General features: G+C 45.1%; 1 protein-coding gene across 1 annotated transcript in view; it reads right to left on the bottom strand.

Annotated features, from left to right (window-relative positions):
• LOC115900735 (zinc finger protein 99-like) overlaps positions 1-19435 on the bottom strand; it is a 65994-nt gene extending 46559 nt beyond the window's left edge. Inside the window, 2 exon segments of the mRNA XM_030942331.1 lie at positions 18700-18990; positions 19147-19435. Of these exon segments, the coding sequence (XP_030798191.1) occupies positions 18700-18990; positions 19147-19435 (580 nt within the window).
• Between the last annotated feature and the right edge of the window lie 423 nt (positions 19436-19858).

The raw sequence follows: 19858 nt of genomic DNA, 5'->3' as shown, positions 1-19858 counted from the left end.
CTGGGATTACAGGCTTGAGCCACCGCGCCCGGCTTGAGTGAGTTTCTTAATCTTGAGTTTTAATTTGATTGCACTGTGGTCTGAGAGACAGTATAATGTAATTTGAGTCCTTTTACATTTTCTGAAGAGTGTTTTACTTCCAATTATATTATTAATTTTAGAGTAAGTTCCATGTGGCACTGAGAAGAATGTATATTCTGTTGTTTTGGGGTGGAGAGTTCTGTAAATATCTATCAGGTCCACTTGATCCAGACCTGACTTCAAGTTCTGAATATTCTTATTAATTTTCTTTCTCATTGATCTAATATTAATAGTGGAGTGGTAATGTCTCCTAGTATTATTGTAGGGAAGTCTGAGTTTCTTTGTAGGTCTCCAAGAACTTGTTTTATGAATCTGTGGGCTCCTGTATTGAGTGCCTATATATTTAGGATAGGTAGCTCTTCTTGTTGAATTGATTCCTTTAGCATTACTAAGGGAGGAGACCACCCTTCATATTGTCTTATGCCCAATTTCTGCCTCCAAAGAAAGAAGAAGCAAAAACTAAAAGGCAGAAATGAAATCCACAGGCAGACAGCCCAGCACCATGCCCTGGGCCTGGTTAAAGATCGACCCCTGACTTAACTGGTTATATTATCTGTAGATTCCAGACATTGTGTGGGAAAGCATTGTGAAAATCCCTGTCCTGTTCTGTTCTTTTCTGATTACCAGTGCATGCAGCCCCCAGTCACGTACCCCCTGCTTGCTCAATTGATCATGACCCTCTCACACTGACCCCCTTACTGTAGTAAGGCCTTAAAAGGGACAGGAATCCCTCACTTGGGGAGCTTAGTTTTTGGAGACATGAGTCTTGCCAAAGCTCCTGGCCAAATAAAGCCCTTCCTTCTTTTTTTTCTTTTTTCTTATTTTTTGAGATGGAGTCTCGCTCTGTTGCCCAGGCTGGAGTGCAGTAGGCGCTATCTTGGCTCACTGCAAACTCCACCTCCCAGGTTCATGCCATTCTCCTGCCTCAGCCTCCCGAGTAGCTGGGACTACAGGTGCCCACCACCACGCCCAGCTAATTTTTTTTGTATTTTTAGTAGAGATTGCATTTCATCATGTTAGCCAGGATGGTCTCAATCTCCTGACCTCGTGATCCACCCGCCTTGGCCTCCCAAAGTGCTGGGATTACAGGCGTGAGCCACCATGCCTGGCCAAGCCCTTCCTTCTTTAACTCGAGTGTCTGAGAGGTTTTGTCTGTGGCTTGTCCTGCTACATTTCTTGGTTCCCTGACCGGGAAGTGAGGTGATTAATGGATAGATGGTCGAGGGAGTGCCTTAGGTGGCTTAGGCCTGCCCTGTGAAGCATCCCTGCAGGGAATTCCGAGTGGAAGTATGGCCTGATCACCCACACGTGCCTGTAATGGCACTTTGGTTTTTGTTTTTCGACTTGACCTGTATTGCTCGATACTTTGGTTTTGGTTTTGACCTGGCTTGGATTTCTTGATACTCTGATTTTGGTTTTGATTCTGGTTTGATGTAAACTGTGAAAGTGTACTTATGCCCTTTTAACCCATTCTTTGTTTTGTGGTGTGCGTGTGGTGTGAGCATGGTGTTTTGTCTCAAGGAAGCACAGGTCAGTCACAAAGTAAGCCCACCCCACCAGGAACTATGTTGAAAATTTCAAGAAAGGATTTAATGGAGACTATGGAATACTATGACACCAGGAAAACTTAGAACTTTGTGTAAGATACACTGGCCAGCATTAGAGGTGGGTTGGCCATCAGAAAGAAACCTGGACAAAATAAATAAATAAATAAATACAATAAGGAAGCCTGGGCAGGTGCCCTTGTTTTCAAAGGTATGGCACAAGGTAACCTGTAAACCAGGGCACCCAGACCAGTTCCCGTACACATAACACTTGGTTACAGCTGGTTTTAGACACCCCCCCACTGCCCCCACAGTGGTTGAGAGAACAGCAGCATAAGCGGCTGGCAAGGCAAGGAAATGCCAGCAGAGAGAGGGAGGAAAGAGACAGAGAGAAAAAGAGGCGAAGAGAGAGAGGAAGAGACAGAGAGACAAAGAGGGAGTCAAGAAGAGAGTGAGAAAGAGAGAAAGAAAGAAGCCGAGAGAGAGGAAGAGACAAAGACAAAAGGAAAGTCAAGAGAGAGAGAGACAGACAGTCAAAGAGAGAAAGAAAGAGAGAAAGAGAAATATACAAATAGTTAAGAAAAAAAAGTATACCCTATTCCTGTAAAAGCCAGGGCAAATTTAAATATATATATTATATATATATATGTATAATATTTGATAATTGAAGGTCTTCTCCATGACCCTACAACACTCCAATACCACCTTGTTGTAAGTGTAAACAAGGGCATAGTCCGAAAACACTGAGGTCACTGACAACCTGTAGCCTTCCTATCAAAAATCCTTAACCCAGTAACTCACAGATGGCCCAAATGCATTCAATCTGTAGTGACAACTGCTTTGCTAACAGAAGAAAGTAGATAAATAACTTTTAGAGAAAACCTCACTGTGAGTGCACCTCACCAGTTCAGAAGTATCCTATGTAAAAAAAAAAAAAAAAAAAAAAAAAAGATGATTTAACATTAACCACTGAAGGCCGGGCGCGGTGGCTCAAGCCTGTAATCCCAGCACTTTGGGAGGCCGAGACGGGCGGATCACGAGGTCAGGAGATCGAGACCATCCTGGCTAACACGGTGAAACCCCGTCTCTACTAAAAAACACAAAAAACTAGCCGGGCGAGGTGGTGGGCACCTGTAGTCCCAGCTACTCGGAGGCTGAGGCAGGAGAATGGCATAAACCCGGGAGGCGGAGCTTGCAGTGAGCTGAGAACCGGCCACTGCACTCCAGCCCGGGCAACAGAGCGAGACTCCGTCTCAAAAAAAAAAAAAAAAAAAAAAAAAAAAAAAAAAAATTAACCACTGAAAATTCCCTTAACCCAATAGGTTTCCTAACAGGGGATCTAAATCTTAATTACCATAAAAAGGTCTGATCAGACTTAGGAGGAACTCCCTTCAGGACAAGATTACAGATGGTTCCTGCTGGGTAATTGGAAAAAAAAAAAAAAGCCATCTATACAAATTCTAAGTTAATTTGGACTAAACAAGGTCTTATTAATAGCAAAGTATAACTGAAATCTCAAATTTACAAGGTTTTCAACAAAAGTAAACTTTGCTAAAAGTTAATAATGTAACATGTATTATAGTAACTTTTAATCTTGTGACCTTAGATAGTCTAGTCCACAGACATAAAGAAAGGTTGCTTTGGAAAAGAATGTTTATCGGCCGGGCGTGGTGGCTCAAGCCTGTAATCCCAGCACTTTGGGAGGCCGAGACGGACGGATCACGAGGTCAGGAGATCGAGACCATCCTGGCTAACACGGTGAAACCTCGTCTCTACTAAAAAATACAAAAAACTAACCGGGCGAGGTGGCGGGCACCTGTAGTCCCAGCTACTCAGCAGGCTGAGGCAGGAAAATGGCATAAATCCAGGAGGCGCAGCTTGCAGTGAACCGAGATCCGCCACTGCACTCCAGCCGGGGCGACAGAGCGAGACTCCATCTCAAAAAAAAAAAAAAAAAAAAAAGAAGAATGCTTATCATCTCAAAAAAAAAGGGGGGGGGGGACAAAAAGAGAGGGTAGTAAAAAGATTCTTTATGTAAAAAGAATGTTTTATAGTAAATTCTTGTCCTGAAATAAATTAACTGGTTGTTTAAAGAAAGAAATGTTTGTAATAAGTCAGAAAGTTAAGGCATGTCGAAGAACTATCTGTGAAAGTCGTGAAAGAGAAAAAAAGTTATAAAAAAGAATTTCTGCAAGAAAAGTTGCATAATTTAAAAAATATTAAGCCTCCTGAGTGCTATTGAAGAAACCGTTTAGGTACAAGGTGTATAAGGAAGATAAAATATACCTTTGGTAAAAGGATGACAAGGAGGCTTAAGAATGTAAATTTTTACTACATTAAAAGGTTAAAAAATTTTGTTTTGAAGGTTTAAGCAAGTTTTAAAAAGTTAATTGTAAAGAAAATTCTGTGTGTAAACATATTAGCTAAAGTTAAAGGAGTATCATCCAGTTTTTCTGTGAACTGAACATTGCATAAGAATGTAAATTTTTACCTACAATAAAAGGTTAAAAAATTTGTTTTGAAGTTTTAAGCAAGTTTTAAAACATTAATTGTAAAGAAAATTCGGTGTGTAAACATATTAGCTAAAGTTAAAGGGGCATCATCCAGTTTTTCTGTGAACTGGACATTAAAGTGAAAACACAATAGGTTTTTCTTAAAGCACTAACCTGCTCTTTAAGAAAGATTTTAGAAGGTTAAAAAGAGTCTGTAAAAATCTTACCTTATGGTCCGACATTAAAAATTGAATAAACATGTCTACAAAGTTTTATTAAAACTAAGTTTAACATTAGTAACACACTAATATAAAGGTGACATTTAGTTTATCTGGTATAAAAATCATACAGGAAGCATTGTCAAATATAAAATGGTAGGCCGGGTGTGCTGGCTCAAGCCTGTAATCCCAGCACTTTGGGAGGCCAAGATGGGCGGATCACGAGGTCAGGAGATAGAGACCATCCTGGCCAAAATGGTGAAACCCCGTCTCTACTAAAAAAATACATAACCTAGCCTGGCAAGGTGGCGGGCGCCTATAGTCCCAGCTACTCAGGAGGCTGAGGCAGGAGAATGGTGTGAATCCAGGAGGCGGAGCTTGCAGTGAGCTGAGATCCGGCCACTGCACTCCAGCCTGGGGGACAGAGCCAGACTCCATCTCAAAAAAAAAAAAAAAAAAAAAATATGTATATATATATATATATAAAATGGTGTTTGGCTTCTTCAGTCTAAAAACTAATAAAAATAGGTGCTAAAGGGAATTTCTCAGTAAAAGGCACCAAGGACTATAAAGTCCACTGCTGACATCCCCACATTTGAAACAAAAGGTCAATTTCTTGAAAATCATATACTTGGTTTGTCTTCCACTTTCCTTTCCCTTAAAACTAACAGTCTTGTATTGTTCTTTTTTTTTTTTTTTTTTTTTTTTTTTTTTTTTTTTTTTTTTTTTTTTTTTTTTTTTTTTTTTTGAGACGGAGTCTTGCTCTGCCGCCCAGGCTGGAGTGCAGTGGCCAGCTCTCAGCTCACTGCAAGCTCCGCCTCCCGGGTTCACGCCATTCTCCTGTCTCAGCCTCCCCAGTAGCTGGGACTACAGGCGCCCGCCTCGTCGCCCGGCTAGTTTTTTGTATTTTTTTTAGTAGAGACGGGGTTTCACCATATTAGCCAGGATGGTCTCGATCTCCTGACCTCGTGATCCGCCCGTCTCGGCCTCCCAAAGTGCTGGGATTACAGGCTTGAGCCACCGCGCCCGGCCAAAACTAACAGTCTTTTAGCACATGTACCACCTCTAGAATTTCCAGCAAACCAGCACCAGCCTGAAGATCACATTCTTATCAAAGAGTGAAAAGAAAGGAAACTCGAGCCAGCCTAGGAAGGACTCTACCTTATGCTGCTAACCACTGAGACTGCTGTTTGTACAGTGAAAAAAGGATGGACTCATCACACCCCAGTCAAGCAAGTGCCACCCCCTCCAGAGTCGTGGGCCATAGTTCTGGGGGAAAACCCTACCAACTAAAGCAAAGAAAAATTTAACTCTTTCAACTATTCTATTACTCTTTCTTCTTTCCTTGCTCTATTGCTGACCATTATTAAAGTCAAACCAAGTCTATTGTGCCTCAAACTATTGCATTTAATGCTTGCCTTGTTATACCCTGTGGGGACTTGCCAAGTCAAAGACAGTTCTCTACTTCAGAAAAGTACCTCTGTCCCTCCTGATTCTCCTCAAACTGGGTACTAGTAAATTAGGACCATTTAATCTGGGGAAATTTCGATAAAGACTCCAGTGTCAACCAGGATTCTTGCCCCCCAATGTAGAGCTTTTATGCCTGAGTTGGTCCAACATTTTGTGGACTACTAAAGTGCAAGGATGGACTGCCCCATCCGGTTTTTGTAATTTCCTAAAATCATACATTCATTTTGCTAGAGGATCATAGAAGTTACAGACTTAAAACAAACTTTGGCAATTAAGATGCAAATGCCTGGTTGGAACGGATCAAATATTCCATCCACACATTAAACAAAAGCAATTGTTACGCTTTTGCACATGGCAGGCCAGAGGCCCAGATTGTCCCCTTTCCACTAAGGTGGTCCTCCAGTCAACCATGCATGGGCTTCATGGTAGCTCTTTCCCAGGATTCTACAACCTGGAGTAATAAGTCAGGCCAAGCTCTCTCTGCTATATCCCAAAGTCTGGCACCCTGCGGGTCAGCCCCCAAAGGCCATCCAGCTTTTGTCTCCCAACACTAAGTTCACTTCACATCTCTCATGACAGGGAGGAAACTTAGCATTCCTTGGAGACCTGAAGGGATGCAGTGAGCTTAAGAATTTTCAAGAGCTTATCAATCAGTCAGCCCTTGTTCATCCCTGAGCCAATGTGTGGTGGTATTGTGGTGGACCTTTACTGGGCACTCTGCCAAGTAACTGGAGTGGAACTTGTACTTTAGTCCAATTGGCTATCTCTTTCACCCTGGCATTTCATCAACCAGAGGGAGGAAAAATAAGACATTGTAAAGTGAGAGAAGCCCCTTATGGGTCTTTTGACTCTCACGTCTATTTAGACACAATTGGAGTCCCACGGGGAATACCAGATCAATTTAAAGCTTGAAATCAAATAGCTGCAGGATTTGAGTCAATATTTTGGTGGGTGACAGTTAATAAAAACATAGATTGGATAAGCTACTTCTATTGCAACTAACAGCAATGAGGCTTTCATGAGTTAAAAGAAAAACTCATGTTGGCCCCAGCCCTGGGGCTACCTGACCTGACAAAACCCTTTACACTTTATGTGTCAGAAAGAGAAAAAATGGCAGTTGGGGTTTTAACCCAGACTGTGGGGCCCTGGCCAAGGCCAGTGGCCTATCTCTCAAAACAACTACATGGGGCTTCCAAAGGCTGACCTCATGTCTAAGGGCCCTGTCAGCAATGACCCTGTTAGCACAAGAAGCAGATAAACTAACCCTTGGGCAAAACCTGAATATAAAGTCCCTTTGTGCTGTGGTAACTTTGATGAATACCAAAGGACATCATTGGCTAACAAATGCTAGATTAACCAAGTGCCAAAGCTTGCTATGTGAAAATCCCCACATAACCACTGAAGTTTGCAACACCTTAAACCCCACCACCTTGCTCCTGTATCAGAGAGCCCAGTTGAACATAACTGTGTAGAGGTATCAGACTCAGTTTATTCTAGTGGGCCCAACCTCCGAGACCATCCTTGAACATCAGTAGACTGTGAGCTGTATGTGGACGGAAGCAGCTTCACCAACCCCTGCAAAGTGACTCTCAAGAAGACTAAGAGCCCTGCTCCAGTCACACCCAGAAGTTGACAGGTCCACCCATGTCCGAAGCATGAGAAAACTCATTGCGGGACTCATTTTCCTTCAAATGTGGACTTGTACAGTAAGGACATCAACTGACCTTCCTCAGACTGATGACTGTTCCCAGTGTATACATCAAGTCACTGAGGTCGGACAAAAAGTTGCTACAGTTCTATTATTTTATGGTTACTGTAAGTGTACTGGGACTCTAAGAAGACCTTGTTTGTATAATGCTATTCTATACAAGGCAAGCAGCTCAGGAAATGACCAGCCTGATGTGTGTTATGACCCATCTGAGCCTCCCATGACCACAGTTTTTTGAAATAAGATTAAGGACTGAGGACTGGTGGAGGCTCATAAATGATACAAGTAAAGTGTTAGCCAAAACAGAAGAAAAGGGGTGCCCAAACAAGTCACTTTGAAATTTGATGCTTGTGCTGTCATTAATAGTAACAAGTTAGGAATAGGATATGGTTCTCTTAATTAGGAAAGAGGCTATATGGCAGAAAATAAGTACATATGTCATGAATTAGGACTGTGTGGAAATGAATGTGGATACTGGTCTTGTGTCATTTAGGGTACTTGGATACAAAATGAAAAGGATCCTGTCCACCTTCAGAAAGGGAAAAGTGGCCCTTCCTGTACCAGTGGTCAGTGTAACCCCTTAGAACTAGTAATAACCAAACCCCTTGATCCTCGCTGGAAAAAAGGGGAGTGTATAACCCTAGGAATTGATGGCGCTGGACTGGATTCTTGAGTAAATATCGTGGTTTGAGGAGAAGTTTATAAACGCTCTCCTGAGTCAGTATTTCAAACCTTCTATGATGAACTGAATGTACCAGTACTAGAAATTCCAGGAAAAACAAGAATTTTGCTTTTACAATTAGCCAAGCATGTAGCCCAGTTTCTCAATGTCACTTCATGTTATGTATGTGGAGGAACTGTAATGAGAGATCAATGGTCATAGGAAGCCTGAGAATTAGTACTGACAGACCCAGTTCCTGATGAATTCCTGGCTCAAAAGAATCACCCTGGTAACTTCTGGATAGTAAAAGCCTCAGTCATTAGACAATACTGTATAGCAAGAGTGGGGAAGGACTTCACCCTTCCTGGGAGAAGACTCAGGTGCCTTGGGCAAAAACTGTATAATAGAACTACAAAAACAGTCACCTAGCCGGGCACGGTGGCTCAAGCCTGTAATCCCAGCACTTTGGGAGGCCGAGATGGGTGGATCACGAGGTCAGGAGATCAAGACCATCCTGGCTAACAAGGTGAAACCCCGTCTCTATTAAAAAATACAAAAAACTAGCTGGGTGAGGTGGCAGGCACCTGTAGTCCCAGCTACTCAGCAGTCTGAGGCAGGAGAATGGCATAAACCCGGGAGGCGGAACTTGCAGTGAGCCGAGATCCGGCCACTGCACTCCAGCCTGGGTGACAGAGCGAGACTCCATCTCAAAAAAAAAAAAAAAAAAAAAAAAAAAAGAGTCACCTAGTGGAGTTTAATCATACTAAGAAAAATCCATTTAGTAAATTCCCAAAGTTGCAAACCATGTGGACCCATCCAGAGTCCCACTGGGACTGGACAACCCCCACTGGATTATACTAGTTATGTGGGCATAGAGCTTATGCCAAATTACCTGACCAATGGACAGGTAGTTGTGTTACTGGCACAATTAAACCATCTTTCTTCCTACCGCCCATAAAGACCAATGAACTCCTGGGCTTCCCTGTCTGTGCTTCCCAAAAAAAGAGAAGCATAGCTATAGAAAATTGTAAAGATGATGAATGGCCCCCTGAAAGAAGCATACAATATTATGGGCCCGGTGTTTGGGCACAAGACAGCTCGTGGGGATACTGGGCCTCCATTTACATGCTCAACTGAATCATACAGTTACAAGTCGTCTTAGAAATAATCACTAATAAGACCAGCAGAGCCTTGACTATTCTGTCCCAGCAAGAAACTCAGATGAGAAATGCTGTCTATCAAAATAGATTGGCTCTTGACTATTTGCTAGCAGCTGAAGGAGGGGTCTGTGGGAAATTTAACCTTACTAATTGCTGTCTACACATAGATGATCAAGGGCAAGTAGTTGAAGACATAGTTAGAGATATGACAAAACCGGCACATGTGCCCATGCAAGTGTGGCATGGATTTAATCCTGGGGCCGTGTTTGGAAAATGGTTCCCAGTGCTAGGAGGATTTAAAACTCTTATAATAGGAGTTATAATCATAATAGGAACCTGCTTACTGCTTCCTTGTTTGCTACCTGTACTTCTTCAAATGATCAAAAGCTTCATCACTACCTTAGTTCACCAAAATGCTTCAGCACAAGTGTACTATATAAATCACTGTCAATCTGTCTTTCAAGAAGACATGGGTAGTGAGAATGAAAGTGAGAACTCCTACTGATGAGTGAGGTTCTCAAAGAGGGGGGGATAAGGGAGGAGACCACCCCTCACATTGTCTTATGCCCAATTTCTGCCTCCAAAGAAAGAAGAAGTAAAAACTAAAAGGCAGAAATGAAATCCACAGGCAGACAGCCCAGTGCCACACCCTGGGCCTGGTTAAGGATCAACCCTGAACTAATTGGTTATGTCATCTGTAGATTCCAGACATTATATGGAAAAGCATTGTGAAAATCTCTGTCCCAGTCACATATCCCCTGCTTGCTCAATCAATCACGACTCTCTCACACGGACCCCCTTAGAGTAGTAAACCCTTAAAAGAGACAGGAATTGCTCATTCAGGGAGCTCAGTTTTTGGAGACATGAGTCTTGCTGATGCTGCCAGCAAAATAAAGCCCTTCCTTCTCTAACTCGGTGTCTGAGGGGTTTTGTCTGCGGCTTGTCCTGCTACCTTATGTAATGCCCTTCTTTGCTTTTTTGATTTTTGTTGGGTTAAAGTCTGTTTTTTAGGAAACTAGAATTGCCACCCCTGCTTTTTTCTGCTTTCTGTTTGCTTGGTAAATTTTCCTTTTTTTTTATTTTTTTATTTTGGGCATATGTGTGTCTTTGCATGATAAATGAATCTCTTGAATATAGCACCTCAATAAGTCTTTACTCTTCATTCAATTGGCCAGTCTATATCTTTTTTTTTTTTTTTTTTGAGAAGGAATCTCACTCTGTCACCCAGGCTGGAGTGCAGTGGCCAGATCTCAGCTCACTGCAAACTCCGCCTCCCGGGTTTACGCCATTCTCCTGCCTCAGCCTCCCGAGCAGCTGGGACTACAGGCGCCCGCCACCTCGCCCAGCTAGTTTTTTGTATTTTTTTAGTAGAGACAGGGTTTCACCGTGTTAGCCAGGATGGTCTCGATCTCCTGACCTCGTGATCCGCCCGCCTCGGCCTCCCAAAGTGCTGGGATTACAGGCTTGAGCCACCACACCCGGCCGGCTTTTTTTTTTTTTTTTTTTGAGACGGAGTCTTACTCTGTCGCCCAGGCTGGAGTGCGGTGGCCGGATCTCAGCTCACTGCAAGCTCCACCTCCTGGGTTCTCACCATTCTCCCGCCTCAGCCTCCTGAGTAGCTGGGACCACAGGCACCCGCCACCTCGCCCAGCTAGTTTTTTGTATTTTTTAGTAGAGACGGAGTTTCACCATGTTAGCCAAGATGGTCTCGATCTGACCTCGTGATCCGCCCGTCTCGGCCTCCCAAAGTGCTGGGATTACAGGCTTGAGCCACGGCGCCCGGCCAGTCTATATCTTTTAATTGGGCCATTTAACCCATTTACATTTAATGTTAATATTGTTATGTGTGAAGTTGATCCTATCATAATGATGCTAGCTGGTTATTTTGCACACTAGATGTTGCAGATTCTTCACAGTGTAATTGATCTTTGTATTTCAGTGTTTTGTTTTTGTTTTGTTTTTTTTTTTTTTTTTTTTTGAGAAGGAGTCTCGCTCTGTCACCCAGGCTGGAGTGCAGTGGCCAGATCTCAGCTCACTGCAAACTCCACCTCCCGGGTTTACGCCATTCTCCTGCCTCAGCCTCCCGAGTAGCTGGGACTACAGGCGCCCGCCACCTCGCCCGGCTAGTTTTTTGTATTTTTTTTTTTTTTTTTTTTTTTTTTGAGACGGGGCTGGAGTGCAGTGGCCAGATCTCAGCTCACTGCAAGCTCCGCCTCAGCCTCCGGAGCAGCTGGGACTACAGGCGCCCGCCATCTCGCCCGGCTAGATTTTTGTATTTTTAGTAGAGACGGGGTTTCACCATGTTAGCCAGGATGGTCTCGATCTCCTGACCTCGTGATCCGCCCATCTCGGCCTCCCAAAGTGCTGGGATTACAGGCTTGAGCCACCGCGCCCGGCCGTATTTTTTTTTTAGTAGAGACGGGGTTTCACCGTGTTAGCCAGGATGGTCTCGATCTCCTGACCTCGTGATCCGCCCGCCTCGGCCTCCCAAAGTGCTGGGATTACAGGCTTGAGCCACCGCGCCCGGCCTCAGTGTGTTTTTACAGTGACTGGTATGAATTTTTTCCCCCATATGTAGTGCTTCTTTCAGGTATTCTACCAAGGCAGACCTTATGATGATGAATTCCCTCAGCATTCGCTTGTCTGAAAAGGATTTTATTACTCCTTTGCTTATGAAGCTTAGTTTGGCTGGATATAATTTCTTGGTTGAAAATTAGCTTATTCTAGAATGTCAAATATTGGCCCCCGACTCTCTTCTGCTTGTAGGGTTTCTGCTGAGAGATCTGCTTTTAGTCCAATAGGCTTCCCTTTGTAGATGACCTGACCTTTCTCTCTGGCTGACCTTAACATTTTTTCCTTCATTTTGACCTTGGAGAATCTGAAGATTATGTGTCTTGGGGTTGATCTTCTCATGAAGTATCATACTGAGGTTCTCTGTATTTTCTAAATTTGAATGTTGGTCTGTCTTTCTAGGTCAGGGAATTTCTCCTGAATGATCTCCTGAAGTATGTTTTCAAACTTGTTTTCATTCTCCCCATCTCTTTCAGGAACTCCGATCAGTCGTAAGTTTGGTCTTTTTACATAGTCCGATAGTTCTCAAGGGTTTTGTTCATTCCTCTTTATTCCTTTTTCTCTAATTTTGTCTGCCTGTCTTATTTCGGCAACATAGTCTTCAAGCTCTGATATTCTTTCTTCTGCTTCGTTGCTTTGGCTATGTATACCTGTGTATACCTCACAAAGTTCTTGTGCAGTGTTTTTCAGCTCCATCAGGTCATTTATGTTTCTCTCTAAACTGGTTATTACAGTTAGCAACTCCTGTAATCTTTTATCACGGTTCTCACCTTATTTGCATCGGGTTAGAACATGCTTCTTTACCTCCTTGAAGTTTATTATTACCCACTTTCTGAAGCCTACTTCTGTCAATTCATCAGTCTTTTCTCTGTTCAGATCTCTGCCCTTGCTGGAGAGGTGTTGTGATCATTTGGAGAAGAAGCACTCTGGTCTTTTGCGTGTTCAGCAATTTTTTGTTGATTCTTTCTCATCTCCATGAGTTTGTCCAGTTTTGATCCTTGGGGCTGCTGACCCTTGGCTGAAGTTTTTGTGGGGACTTTTTTTTTTTTTCAAGACAGTGTCTTGTACTGTCGCCCAGGCTAGGATGCAGTGGCATGATCTCAGCTCACTGCAACCACTGCCTCCTGGCTTCAAGCAATTCTGCTGCCTCAGCCTCCCGTGTAGCTGGGATTAGAGTTCCCCAGCACCGCACCTGGCTAATTCTTGTATTTTCAGTAGAGATGGGGTTTCACTGTTTTGGCCAGGCTGGTCTCAAACTCCTGACCTCGGGATCCACCTGCCTCGGCCTCCCCAAGTGCTGGGATTACAGTTGTAAGCCACTGTGCCCGGCCTTTGTGGGGACTTTTTTTGTTGATGTTGTTGCTGTGGCCTTCTGTTTGTTTGTCTTTGAATAGGCATGTTCCTCTTCTGTAGGGCTACTGTGGTTTGCTAAGGGTTCACTTCAGGCCTATTCGTCCAGGTCACTCCTGCATCTGGAGATGCCCACAGGGGAAGCCGGAGAACAGAAAAGACAATTGTCTCCTCCTTCCTCTGAGATTTCTGACCTTGAGGGACAGTGACCTAACATCAGGAGGAACACTCCTGTGTAAAGTGTCTGGAGACCCCTATTGGGGGTCTCACACAGTTGAGGGCATGGGAACCCGGAACCATTTAAGGAAGCATTTTGGCTGGCCCTCGGTGGAGGGGGTGTGCTATACTGGGGGAAACCCACTTGTCTGGGCTGCCTGGATTCTGCAGAACTAGCAAGAGGAAACACTAAGTCTGCTGGTCCGTGGAGGCTATGGCAACCTCTCTCCATAGGGGGTCAGGCCGAGGAAGATCAAGGTTCTGTCCCTGAGCTCCCAGTTGGATTTGTTGGAGTTTCTGCAGACTCCCCACTCAGTGAGAAGGGGTGGATGAAGGTCTGGCCTAAAGAGGGAATCAGGCCATTGTGTGCAACAGCTGGTGTGCTGTGCTGTGGGCAATGTCTCTTAGGACCAAGCTATCTAATCTCCCTGGCTCCAACAGGGGAATAGCATGGCCTGGAGCCACAGTGATGACTGCCACCCTCCCCTGCACCCCAGGGGCTTAGTGTCTTTGGTAGCTAGCAGCTGCAGTGATGGCTGCTGTTCCTCCCCCAGGGAGTTCAGATGGCTTAGACAGCAGGCAGCCACATTATGTAGCCCAGTCTGGTCTCAAACTCCTGGGCTTAAGTAATCCTCCCACCTCAGCCTCCCAAAGTACTGGAATTACAGGCATGAGCCATCACATCCACACTGAGATTCATTTTTTATATCAAAATACAAAAACAGCACTGATGTTCATTAATAGAATCCAAGGGAATATTATGCCATTTAAAAAAGTAATTTCAAAAGCAAATACTAAAATTGAAAGCAAATGAAAATAAATAATAATAACTAAACTTTGTATAGATAATATGACCAGAAAGAGAAATATTTAGTTTTCCTGACTTTAAAGTGCTGTAGCCAGGCACGGTGGCCCACATCACTAATCCGAGCACTTTGGGGGGCCGAGGCAAGCAAATTACAAGGGCAGGAGTTGGAGACCAGCCTGGCCAACACAGTGAAACCCCATCTCTACTAAAAATTTAAAAATTAGCTGGGCGTGGTGGCAGGCACCGGTAAACCCAGCTATTTGGGAGGCTGAGGCAGGAGAATTGCTTAAACCCAGGAAGCAGAGGTTGCAGTGAGCCGAGATCACACCATTGCACTCCAGCCTGGGCGACAGAGCTAGACTCTGTCTTGGAAAAAATAATAATAATAATGTGCAGTATAATAAAGGGGATATTTTTAGTGGAGAAGATTCTATTTCCATAAGAAACTCAAAATGAGATAAGTTACAGGTTTTAGAAACTGATGCAAAACATATAAATATAGAAAGCCTCTAAGGTGATCCCATGATGTAGTATTACTTCAAATAAAAACTGGGCAAACTCAACAAACGGAAAGTTAAAGTTAATCTCAAGTGTCAGAATACATACAGAAGTTCTAGTAATATAATATTAAATGGAATCCAGAATTTCATTAAAAATATGTTGTATATTTATGTATTATATTAAAATGTAAATGTAATTAAAAATAGAAAATCTTTTGTTTAATTACATAAAAGGTTAAAATGTGACCATTCTCTGTGATTTTGAAAGCAGCATTGTCTAAACAGATGTATAGTTGCATCTACATTTATCTACACATACATTTATATAGTATCTGTCTACATATTCTTCATCCATCCATTCATAGAATGTATAAAAAGATGAACATAATAGAGTGATTAAAAATAGAGTGATTAAGAAAAGCATTTGAAATGTATTATCAGTTTATTACAGTGTCCAGATATTTATATGTTCACACACAAAATATAAAATATTTTTATATATTCACACACAAAAATATAAAATATATTTATATGTTCATACACAAAATATAAGATTATCTTATCAACTCTTCCAGATAATGTAATAAAATATTTTAAAACTATGTGGCCATGGTTATTAGCTGAAAATAGGAAAGAATATATTTATTTGTACAAATAATAGAAATGCTCTTTAAACTGAATATAAAATACAAAAATATCACTGAAAAGGGCAAATAATGTACATTATCTAAAAAATAAATAACTATGTAATATACATTATCTAAAAAATAAACAGCTCTGTGCTACAAGAGTTATGCAGCATACAGGAATCATATATAAATATCAACTATTTATATATATCTTTTTTTTTTGAGACAGAGTCTTGCTCTGTCTCCCAGGCTGGAGTGCAGTGGTGCAATCTCGACTCACTGCAAGCTCTGCCTCCCAGGTTCACGCTATTCTCCTGCCTCAGCCTCCGGAGTAGCTGGGACTGCAGGTGCCCGCCACCACACCTGGCTATTTTTTTTAAATTTAGTTTTAGTAGAGACGGGGTTTCACCATGTTAGCCAGGATGGTCTCGATCTTCCGACCTCGTGATCGACCCGCCTCTGCCTCCCTAAGTGCTGGGATTACAGGTGTGAGCCACTGCACCCGGCCAACTATTTACATGTGTTTTTTGAGACAGGATCTCACTCTATCACTTAAGCTGGAGTGCTGTGGTTTGATGGTGGCAGGAGCAACCACACCTTATCTAGCTATAGACATTTTAAATACTTTCAGTGTGAAATACTAAACATAATTCAAAATGTATTTTCCTTTTGAATTCCTTTTGAATGCAATGAGGTACACAGAGTTTCAAGATCTAAATGATGTGTGAAAAAGAATTCCAACAACCTGCAGCATGATAATGCAAACAACTCACATGTGTCCTGCACTCTCACTGTGCCTGTCATGCGCGTCCGTGTGAAGAGACCACCAAACAGACAGTCTTTGTGTGAGCAATAAAGCTTTTTAATCACCTGGGTGCAGACAGGCTGAGTCCGAAAACAGAGTCAGCAAAGGGAGATAAGGGTGGGGCCACTTTATAGGATTTGGGTAGGTAAAGGAAAATTACAGTCAAAGGGGGGTTGTTCTCTGGCGGGCAGGAGTGAGGGTCACAAGGTGCTCAGTGGGGGAGCTTGTTGAGCCAGGATAAGCCAGGAAAACGAATTTCACAAGATAATGTCATCGCTTAAGGCAAGGACCGGCCATTTTCACTTCTTTTTTTTTTTTTTTTTGAGGCAGAGTCTCACTCTGTCGCGGGGGCTGGAGTGCAGGGGCCGGATCTCAGCTCACTGCAAGCTCCGCCTCCCGGGTTTACGCCATTCTCCTGCCTCAGCCTCCCGAGTAGCTGGGACTACAGGCACCGGCCACTTCGCCCGGCTAGTTTTTGTATTTTTAGTAGAGACGGGGTTTCACGGTGTTAGCCAGGATGGTCTCGATCTCCTGACCTCGTGATCCGCCCGTCTCGGCCTCCCAAAGTGCTGGGATTACAGGCTTGAGCCACCTCATTTTCACTTCTTTTGTGATGGAATGTCATCAGTTAAGGCGGGGCAGGGCATTTTCACCTCTTTTGTGATTCTTCAGTTACTTCAGGCCATCTGGGAGTATACACGCAAGTCACAGGTGATGCGATGGCTTGGCTTGAGCTCAGAGGCCTGACAGTGCCAGTCTGTGTTTAGAAGCATTTTAGATACTTTTGTGCATTAAATTCTCATCAGAAATAACTCAGGTAAGTTTAATTAATGTCCATGTCACAGACAAGGTAACTGAAAGGAAAAAACTTCAGGACTTATCCAAGGTCACCCAGATAGGGAATGGGTGAGCTAAGGTGTGCTCTGACCTGCTCCTTCTGCTTCCCTAGCACAGAGACAGCCATTGTTCATTGATTAAACAACTCTCACTGAGCACCTCCCATGGGCCAAGTACTGTGACTGGTACTGGGAACATAGTGGTGAACTAGACACAGCTCCCAGGAGCAAACGCTAAAGAAGTAAACAACAAACAGTAAGATTATTGCAGAGAATGCTGAGTTGCCAAGACAGGCTGCTGCTATAAAAGATGGGTGTGCACGGGGCTATTGGGGGGTGGTTCTAGTTGGAAGGAGGAGGGTGGAGCAAACCTCCCCAGGAGGAGTTAGAGCTGAGCCCGGACTGGAGGCTCCTGTCAGTGTGAGAATGTGGTTAGAGTCTCAGTTTCTTTCTATGCATCCCCTAAAATCTTTGGAATGTCTGAAATGAGAAACTGTCTACTGCATGTAGGCACTGATCCTCACATATATTAGAGAACAGAACTCTTGCCGTGCCCACAGCCAGGGAAAGGGGGGCAATGTCAATCTACCTCATGGGTCCTAGAGCACCTTGTCCTGCCAGGACACTCACCCTCACCCCTACAAGGTACAGATGGTAACCAACGTGCCGCATACCACCCACTGGTGCACCCCAAAGAATGCTGGGTCCTGTAGGGGCCGTGGGCCTGAATAGTGTTTCCTAGTCACAGATTCTTTCTGATTTTTTCACTCACTAGCCCTGTGCCTCAGTTTCCCTCACTGTCACACAAAGTCAACATCCCATTCTGCAGGTTAGGTGACCCAGAGAGGTCACCACAGCCCATTAAATGACTATAGCATATGAAAGTGGGAAGTGAGAGTCCCTCCCTGCTCTGGGTCTTTTGCCCCAGGACAGATGTTTATCACGCTGGCTACCTGGAGAGGGCCATATCTCCTGCCTTGGGAACATTGTTTCCAAATTGAGGTCAATACAGTTAAGGACCTCCAATGCACTGGGGGAGGCACAGGGGTGGGATGGGGTAGAGCAACATCGCATCACAAGAGCCTTGGATCAACCCCGGAGAGTGAGAATCAAATTCAGACTCCTGTCTGAAGCTAACCCCCACCCCGAGGAATTAGGATTTGGCAATAAGACAACAAGATCTTCTGGTTCTGGACTGTGTAGCTATACTGGGTAGGGAACTTGTTTCCAACTATGTGCTTTAATTGAACCTAAGGGATAGGGCACCCATAAGGGACTCTGAAGACAAGGGTGAGAGTCCTGCCTTCTGCCTCCTAAACTCTTTCCCCCATAGTAGATATTGGGCGGCAACGTTTCTTTACCAAGAAAAAATATATATATCCAGAGACCAGGCAGGCTAATAAATGCTTACCAGGATTATCTGGCCTCATCATCACAACAGTCCTGCTATATTCGTCCTGTGGGACAGGTGAGGAAACTGAGGTTGGAGGAGGACACTGGGAGCCTGGTCGGGCCACTGGCAGCCTGGAGCCCCGGAGGTACAGGCATTCATTGCCCTCCCACCCCGTCTCTCTCTCCCGGCCCCAGGAGGCTTCATTCCCAGCTCATTCACTTGTCGGTCACTCAGACTCACTGGGCCTCCAGCCTTACCTGAAGCTGAGAGTGGCCTGTTCCCAGGGGGCTGGCTTCCTCTTTGTTTGGCAGCCAGGAGTGTGGAGCGCAGGTACCGGCAGCAGCACCGGGAGCGCACAGAGACTTGTCTGGAGGCCGAAGGTGCAGCCCCTCGGGGACGAGAGCGCCTTTGCAAGGTGGGCTTCGCGCACACTCCCCTCCCCTTCTGTGGCCCCGGGGCTCCTCCTAGAAGACCCTCATCATCTCCGGGGACCTTGACCGCCAGCAGCCCCACACTTGCTCCCTCTGCCTGGCGTTGGGTATGCACCTCTAGGAGCAGAGGGATCGCTTAGCCCAGCGGGCTTGACAGCAGATTGGGGGCAGTGGGGACTCCAGAGAGCCTTACTGCGTTATGCTGGCCACCGCCGGGCAAGAGCTGGGCTCAACTGACACCCTACATCCGCCGTCCAGATTCCAGTCTCTGACTTTGGCGAATATGGCCAGGACCTGGGGTCTGGGGCCAGGACTGTGGACACTCCTGGGCAGGGCTGCCTCCGTGGGTCTCGTACTTGGGTGGGGACCCTGCGGTTCCAGGAGCCACACACACTAGTGCGCCCGCTCTGGGTGTGAATTTCGGCAAGTGTCGGCAGCAAAGCCCGGGGGCTGGCCCGGGGGGCACGATCACCCGCCAGCGCCTTTTCCCGCCCAGGCTCCCTTTCCAGTCCCCGCGTCGCCTGCAGGGCCGTCCCTTCTCCGCCCGCTGGTCCCTCCCCATCCGCAGCTCTTCCGTCCCGCGCGGCTCCTAAGCCGAGGCTCCAAGGAGGGGCCACCCACGACAGCCACTGGCAGGGACAGCGGGGGCAAATTTCCCAGAGCGGGAAGCCGGCCCCAGCCCGCCCCACGGCAGGGGTGGCTCGGCCTCCGAGCCCCCGACACCCCGGCCCTGCCCGCCCCGCCCGCACCCGCTCGGTCCCTCAGGCTGGGGGACCCGCCAGGCCGGACGCGACCCAAGGCCACCGCGCGGGGCCTGAGCCCAAACCCCAACCTCAGATCGCAGGAACCCTGCCCTCCAGGCACGAGGATGGGCCCTCCTGGCGGGTGTTTGGGGACCCGGGTGTGTATCTGTGGGAATAATTGGTCAAAGGTAGCTTTTTGTTTTCCCAAAGGTAAAACCTCCTTTGTAATTATGTATTTTCTT

Source organism: Rhinopithecus roxellana, chromosome 12 (genome assembly GCF_007565055.1).
Source record: "Rhinopithecus roxellana isolate Shanxi Qingling chromosome 12, ASM756505v1, whole genome shotgun sequence".
Lineage (NCBI taxonomy): Eukaryota > Metazoa > Chordata > Mammalia > Primates > Cercopithecidae > Rhinopithecus > Rhinopithecus roxellana.
The sequence above is the reverse complement of the archived record's forward strand: the minus strand, read 5'-3'. Positions and strand labels throughout refer to the sequence as shown.